The sequence below is a fragment of the Calidris pugnax genome, unplaced genomic scaffold (assembly GCF_001431845.1).
Source record: "Calidris pugnax isolate Ruff unplaced genomic scaffold, ASM143184v1 scaffold91, whole genome shotgun sequence".
Lineage (NCBI taxonomy): Eukaryota > Metazoa > Chordata > Aves > Charadriiformes > Scolopacidae > Calidris > Calidris pugnax.
Window position 1 is genome coordinate 1,049,806 of NW_015090898.1, and position 7,772 is coordinate 1,057,577.

The 7,772-nt window shown below is 42.9% G+C and overlaps 1 protein-coding gene across 2 annotated transcripts in view; it reads right to left on the reverse strand.

Moving 5' to 3' along the window:
- Positions 1-6,704, reverse strand: part of LRIG2 (leucine-rich repeats and immunoglobulin-like domains 2) — a 29,485-nt gene extending 22,781 nt beyond the window's left edge. Inside the window, exons 1-7 of one of the 2 annotated variants that reach the window (XM_014948581.1) lie at positions 6,583-6,704; positions 5,936-6,010; positions 5,319-5,453; positions 4,634-4,777; positions 4,358-4,501; positions 3,614-3,757; positions 3,213-3,356 (exon numbers count right to left, since the gene is read on the reverse strand). In XM_014948581.1, coding sequence (XP_014804067.1) covers positions 3,213-3,356; positions 3,614-3,757; positions 4,358-4,501; positions 4,634-4,777; positions 5,319-5,453; positions 5,936-6,006 — 782 coding nt within the window. In that variant the 5' untranslated portion in view covers positions 6,007-6,010; positions 6,583-6,704. The remainder of the gene's footprint in view (positions 1-3,212; positions 3,357-3,613; positions 3,758-4,357; positions 4,502-4,633; positions 4,778-5,318; positions 5,454-5,935; positions 6,011-6,582) is intronic. The other variant, XM_014948582.1, reaches the window with a different exon arrangement.
- Positions 6,705-7,772: the final 1,068 nt, after the last annotated feature.

Here is a 7,772-nt window from a genome sequence, read left to right on the forward strand (position 1 = left end):
TCAGCCGCTCTTCATATGATTTGTCTTCTAGGCCCTTCACTAGTTTCGTTGCCCTCCTCTGCCCTCGCTCCAGCACCTCAAGATCTCTCTTAATGCTCTCCTTATGCTAAAGCTGAGCCTGTCAGAAGATGAATATTCCATCCCAGAGACGCAAGGGAAAATAGAATTGTTCAAGATCAGTGCCACAGACAGAACCACAAACAAATTCTGCAGTACAACCTCTTTATGTGGGAGTGAAGGGAAGACCCAGTCTGACCAGCACCCGTCATGTGATGGACTATTCACCAGGAGCTGGGAGAGGCTCCTGAGGCAAGTTGGTTCATGTAAGTGAATTAACCAATACACCAGCAGCATTAATCTTCCCAAGTAACAGGCTTATAATAGCATTAGCATATTAAGAGATTACCCACAGGTTAGAGTGTAAGGCTGCCAGGCACAAAGTAGTAGATTTTCAGAATGAAGTTGATATTCTGCTCACAAATCTTGTTACCAGCTAATGGGATTCCTGTCTGACCTCTGCACAGCACTTCGGCCCCTCACGTCTGACCAGCAAAAGCAATATGGTTTGGGAAGGACTAAACACTTTTTAGAGAGAAGATAAAATAAAATCAGCTGCATTTTTAGCCTGCATGGTGTGGACTGAGCCAGGAGTTTCTGTCAAGGCCACAGTTTCTGTCTGGTTTGGTACCACCGAGCACTCAAGTCCCTGCAGACAGGAGGGGGCTCAAAGGAAACCTCACCAGTGAAGAGCAGTCTGTACTGCATTTTACCAGGTATTACATGCATCAGCTTGATGGAGCTTCCAAACAAGCCAAGTGAGACAGAAAGGCAGCTACGCAGGCTGCAACTGGTGACATCATCTCACATAAACACTTCATTCCTTGTGCAAATGGTGGAAAGCTGATCTACGTTCCCTTGGGTGAGACTGTAAACGCGCAGAACACCGTCCGAGGGATCCACCTCCAGGACATTATCAGTGGCAACACATTATCTTCTCGTTTTTCTTACTTTGAAATGGAAGTCTTGCTCTTTACACCATGCAGGAGTCATGTCCACAATTAATATATATAACACTTTAAAGTTCAGGACAAAAAGAATTCCACGATTCATGTATAACGAGGTCTTAACAAATACAGCATTGATATTTGCTCACAGTAAGTGCTTTCCTCTGGAAATTATTCAAGCTAAAGGACTCAACAACAATGTGATCTAATGAAAAGAACAACAAGATGAATAATATGCCAAATTTATTTCAAAGTTGCTAATTCTTGTGAGTTGAAACTTGTTTCTGGAATTACCTCCAGGTCTGCTCCAGAATTTTTGATTGGGAATGCCAGAGGGGTGTCAATGCCAAGCTACTCACAGGGTTATGAAGTAAATAACGTGATAAGATGTGGAACTTCCAAACTTCAGTGCTATTCTTAGACACACCTTTAATCCTACTGATTACTCTGTAGTTAATATACAGTTTTACAGTTTATTCTCATTAATTAAAGCGACATTGCAGAATAGAGGCAGGAGCTGAACGTACGGAAAAATATTTACCCCAGCACTGAACCAGCCCATACACAAATCCGACAGCAACACGGTATCTCCTCTTGTTTGAAGGACTTTTACACTCCACTACTCAGCCCACTGAGCAAAATGAGGGAGCAGGGCCAAAGAAAAGCCCCTCATTGTGTGAGCAGAGGAGCTGGCTCCTCACGCCCGGCTGGGCACCAATGCTGGAGCCCTGCTAATCACCCCCACTCCGTCCCACAGCTAATCACCCCCACTCTAATCACCCCCACTCCATCCCACAGCTAATCACCCTGCCCCATCCTGAGCATTCCAGCCCTGCAGCCAACGGCCCGGCCCGGCCCACGGCTGCAGGCGCCCCTGAGGAGCCCAGGAAAACCTACTAATTAATCTGCTCTTGTACTTTTTCATGGTACTCTAAACCTAAGAAATTAGTTTTAATTATTTCATTAAAAGGTTGCATTAAGGTTAACAGAATATGACTGCTTACATAAATCTCTCGGGTGAGTTTGCTTATTTAAGCATTTATTTAATGAACTGACAGAGGGGTTATAAACTTTCACTCCTTTTTCAACTACCATTGTTTAGGATGATTACAACTGCTCAGATCTACTTGGGACACTTGGGTTTCTATTAAGAGCCAGGAATGAGGCTTTTCTTGTCAGAAATACCAAACAGCTGCTGGAGAAGGCCCCAGCAAGTGCAGAGCTGTGCCCTCTGGGACACTGTGCCCTCCAGGATGCTGTGCCCATGGCCACAGCGAGGCCAGAAGAATGGCACCTTTGGCAACTAAAGGGATTCTCCACTTGGGTCCTGTGGTTCCAGTCCTGACAAAACCCTCTGGAATAACAAGAGATCCAGGCTAACCATTCTCTTCACAACTGGCATTTCACAGAATCTTCTAGGTTGGAAGGGACCTTAAAGATCAGCTTGTCCAACCGTCAACCTAACTGACAAAAATAGACACCCACACAACAAACAAGGAGCATCATCACTAAACCAGCCCTCCCAGCACTACATCAACCCGTCTTTTGAACACCTCCAGGGATGGGGCCTCAACCCCCTCCCTGGGCAGCCCAGTCCAATGGCTGAGAACCCTTTCAGTGAAAAAAATGTTTCCTAATATCCAGCCTGAACCTCCCCTGGCACAACTTGAGGCCATTTCCTCTTGTCCTGTCACCTGTGACTTGAGAAAAGAGACCGCCCCCCATCTCTCTACACCCTCCTTTCAGGCAGTTGTAGAGAGCAATAAGGTCTCCCCTCAGCCTCCTCTTCTCCAGGCTGAATAACCCCAGCTCCCTCAGCCTCTCCTCGTAAGACTTATTCTCCAGACCCCTCACCATCTTTGTCGCCCTTCTCTGGACCCGCTCCAGCCCCTCAATGTCTTTTTTATGGTAGGGGGCCCAAAACTGGACACAGTACTCAAGCTCATCATTATCTCACACCTTCCCAGAACCCCTATGACACTCAACTTTCCTTATCATCACTAAAATTAAGTGGTTGGTTTGTTTTAGCTGGGTCAGAATTCTGTTATCTTGGCACACCAAAGACAACCAGCCCTGCCACCTGCGGGCAGGCCACAAAACACTGCCAAACCACTGATCTCAGCCTCCACACTGCCATATTCTTGTCTTTATTCGCAAAAGCTTCACGGCATTAAACTGAGATTTCAGCTAGAAGTTGGCTGTACTTACAAGGTTCGAAGATTTGTCAGACCTCTGAACACACCATCCGCGATGTGACTGATGCGATTGTCACCCAGGTTTAGTTTCTCCAATAAACCAAGTCCCACGAAGGCAGACTCCTTGAGGCGAGTCAGCTGGTTGTACGACAGGTCTCTAGAAACATGGAACACACACACTTTGAGGGCAAGTGGGGGGGAATCAATTACAAAGGTACTATCAAACTTGATTAACTACTGTGTTTTAATTTCTCTAATGGAACACTTATAAAAATAAGTAAAATACACAGCATTGCCACGGCCCAACAAGGAAATCAAGTACTTCCTTTGGTAACTCAGTCCTGCTACATGTGTGCTGGCCAATCCCTTATTGCAACACTACAAAATCCCAATGAAAAGCAGCCCAGGACTTACAGCTCAGAAAGCCTTTGGCAGAACTCCCATGCATCTGGACTGATCCTGTTAATGGCATTCTGGCTCACATAGAGCTGCTGCAGCGTCCGCAGGCCATACAGCCAGCCCTTGTTTACTTCTGTTAAGTTATTATGTTCCAGTTCTCTAAGGAATTAGAAGGAAAAAACATTTGCCAAATAGATAATCAATGAAACACATATTTACAAAATTTTACCTCCTGCATCTCAAAATGATTTACTAACATTAAACCCCAGGCAACCTGAAATGCACAATTATATTGATTCCGCTGAAACCAAAACAACAAACTAAAGTATATGAAGAACTGAATAACCCGACAACAGCTGCAGTGTGTGGCAGAAGCAAGACTGTATTCTCTGTTCTCAAAGACTCCTTTTTAAAAAAAAGTCTTTAAAAAAAAGTGCACACCCTGCACTGTCTCTGTCAGATGGTCACGCAGAGACCAATCCCATCCTATGGGGAGTACAAATAAAAAACAGCAAAAAGCAACCTCCAGAGCCACAGCACTCTTGGTCACCACAAGGGAAGGAGTGGGGACAGAGCCACTACCTTTCTACCTCTGAAGTACCAAACATGATGTCAAAATAATGGGAAAATACAGATCTGTAAACTCATTTCCTGTGATGCTCATCATTATCTCAGCAGAGCCTCGATGTAAGGGAAGCCATACATGGCACAACCCTCCCCAGAGTCCCTCAAAGAAATTCCAGGACTGGGCATACTCACAATTCTTCTATATTACCCAGGCCAAAGAACGCTCCATCCATTAGTTTGCTAATCCCATTGCGCTGCATTTTTAAGGATTTTAAGGATTCCAGTCCTTGGAATGTGAGGCTTTCCACTATTTTAATCCGGTTCCTTTTCAGTTCCCTTTTATAAAGACAACATTCAAATATTAAGACATCATTTGATAAGCACCAATTTGTGCAAGTCAAGAACACACACTGAGACAAACACCACAGCTGTAATCGCTGTTGTTAAGCTTTCAAGACAGCTACTTACAGAAACTGCACGTGGGGCAATTTGAAGATCTTTGGTGGAATCACACTAATCCTATTTCTGTTCAGCTTTACCACCATTAGTGAGCTGGACAAGTTATCAAGACAGCCTGCTTCTAGGGTAGCTATTCTGTTGTTACTCAGGTTCCTAGGAAAGGAAAAGAGGCCTTTCAGAAGACAGAATTTTATGAACAGAACTGCACAAGCACTTCAGAGCGACCACTTATTACTACAACTCAAATTCCTTGTGAAATCGTGTCAGAAATCTGCACTCTGGTATTCCAAACTAAATAATTTTCCCAACTATCAGAAATCTGGTATTCCAAACTAAATAATTTTCCCAAAGGAATCAGTGCTGAGAGTTGATTTTTACTGCTCGCCCATGCTTCAGTTAGACATGGTCAAGACAATGTCAACAGTGATTTACCCAAAACGGGCAGAAATCATCCCAGGTCCCTACTGGCTGAACTACCTGCGCTCTGACAGCAGCAGTTAGTTGAGAAACTAATTGAGAAAATGCAATACAGACTGGTATGAGAAATATTTTATTTCAAGCACTTCTGTAGCCACATTGAGCACTGCTACCAGCTCAAAGGCACACAGGGCTGCTGGGTTACAGACAGGAACTTAGAGCAGAGTTAATGCTGTAGAGCCTGGAATCCCAGAGGTAACAGATCACTCGTACTTACAGGTACTTCAGTTGCATCCGTGGAAAAGACGACGCTTTAATTTCTGAGATAAGATTAGAACTAAGATCTAGATTTTCCAATGAAAGGTAAACTTGGAGTTGCTCAGCATTTATTTCTGGAATGGTATTGTGTACCCTGAAAAATACCAGCAACAAACACAATTATCAAAACATCCCATCCTTCAAGCTGTACAGGATTCTGTACACCAACATGATGAGCAAGCCCCTTAAATAGCACACGTATCACACTCTTCAGAGTGTTAATTCCTAAAGCAGTACTGAAAATCCAAGAGCTATTTGCCACCTTGGCATAGGAATGGATTCAAATTCTGGGGCCTGTAGCTGGGCTGCTCCTTGTGGGAACTGTCATTCCCAGACTGAATCCCTCCCTTTCAAAGCTGCCTGCCTTGGTTGACTGCATTTTATTGGTAATTTAGGGTGACTTGATTGTCTAACTGATTTGTATTTCTTTAAAGAGTGCTTACATATTCCCTAAAGCACTTTAGATGAGTAGTGTTCCAAGACAAAAGAAGCAATGTTTTCCTGCAGCTTGATAGCAGAACTCTAACACAATTCTCCCACTTGTTAAGAGAAAAAGGCAGCGAAGCTATTACTTACAGTGAGAGAAGAGTTATGTTAGAAGTCATTTCTCCAAAATACGGGATTTCACTTAGCTGATTGTAATTCATTTTCCTTAAAAAAAATAAAAACCAAAAAACACAGCTAAACAAAAAAGATTACTGGCACTTCAAAGAGAAGAAAAACCCTTCTGTACACAGCAGAAATAACACAAGAGCATTTAACAATCTTGTTATGTTAATAATACTTAGTAGTTGTAAGATTCCCTGAATGTTTAAATACTAATAATTTGAGCAATTTAACAGTCTTGTAACTTAGTAGTTGTAAGATTCCCTGAATGCTTAAATACTAATAATTTGAGCAATTTAACAGTGAAGCATGCTTATGTTTACTTTTTCCGTGGATACTGTTACTTCTTTTTAACTTCAGATCAGCTAGAGTCAAAACAAACACACCTCATTTCTTTTAAAAAATATTTGTCTTCTAATCTTTTATGAAAACATTTTCTGCTCACAAAGCATGGGGTTTATACATGAAGTGTGCTGCTAACACAGAGCACCCAGTTTTAATTAACTGGCACTGACTATTTCTACAAGTCAGAAGAGGTATCTAGACATGCAATGGAATGCACTAATTAGAACTAGGTAGGAAATCTGTAGAGTTTATCCTCATAAAAAGCCACTTACACTTCTTGTAGTGTAGGAACAGACAAATCAATGCTCCAGTTGGATGACAAATTATTATGACTTAAATCCCTAGAGAACAGAGAGAAAAGTTATTCTAGCTCCTAGAATTAAAAAAAAAAAAAAAAACAAACCAAAACCAAACAGCCACCCTTTATGCAACCTTAAAGTTTTAAACCGTATTTTTGATACATGCACTTCTTCCTTCACCAAAGGAAGAAGGTTCCTCCTGATTTGTTCTTGTAGTCACAATCAAAGTCCAGACAGTTCTACTTCTGTTTGAATCAGATAAATTTTTTGCTAAAGAGGCTTCTTGAAAGAAAGATCACATCTGCTGAGAGCTTTTCTCCTTTAAATCACAGCTTTATCGACCATACTTGCCTATCACAAAAAAGAAACACTTGCCAGTGACATGAAAATAATAATTTCTGACAAAGTGCCTGTTACTGAGCCCTTTTCTGTGGAAACGATCCCCGTGTTCTCAGCCTGCTCTGCTTTTCCAAGCAGAGAGGAGGAAGAACACACACACAATCCCCCAAGGAGCAGGAGGGGAAAGGGGGGGGCTGGAAGCTTATGGAAGGCAGGCTGCAGTGCCAGTTGGTTTCGCTTACAGGAAACAAAGGCAGGAGTTGGGTTGTTTCAATGGGTGAGAGTCCTGAAATGTGTTTTTAATGCTCACACTGGATGCTGATGTTATCCTCATTGCTTTAACTTTAAAGCAGCGTTTGACTTTTGCCTCAGACTTGGTGCCTAAGACATTACAAGAACAAATACACGCCCACTGGGGAGACCTCCTGAGGAGTTCCCCTGATGAGGTCCTGTATCACCGATTCTCTCCGGTAATTACAGAATAATTACAGAATAACACGGTCTGTGTTTATTATGGCTAGTTTTAATATCATCAGGCAGGCTACAGCTACGCTGACACAGGAGGCAAAATTATCCTTTAAGAACAAGACTACCATATATCTGTTAAACAGCACATTAAAATGGAATTGATCACAACCAGGCTCAGCACTCCTGGCCTCCACACGCAGGTCTGCTCCTCAAACAGGGCCTGTGGTCACCATCAGCTACACCAAGGGCTGAACCTGCCCCAAGCCCATGACTGGGGGAAGAGAAGACACTGAACTGATGTCCCCGCTGAAGAGGGGCTGCAGAACAAATTCATCTCTCGTGGAGTACCAGTAAGT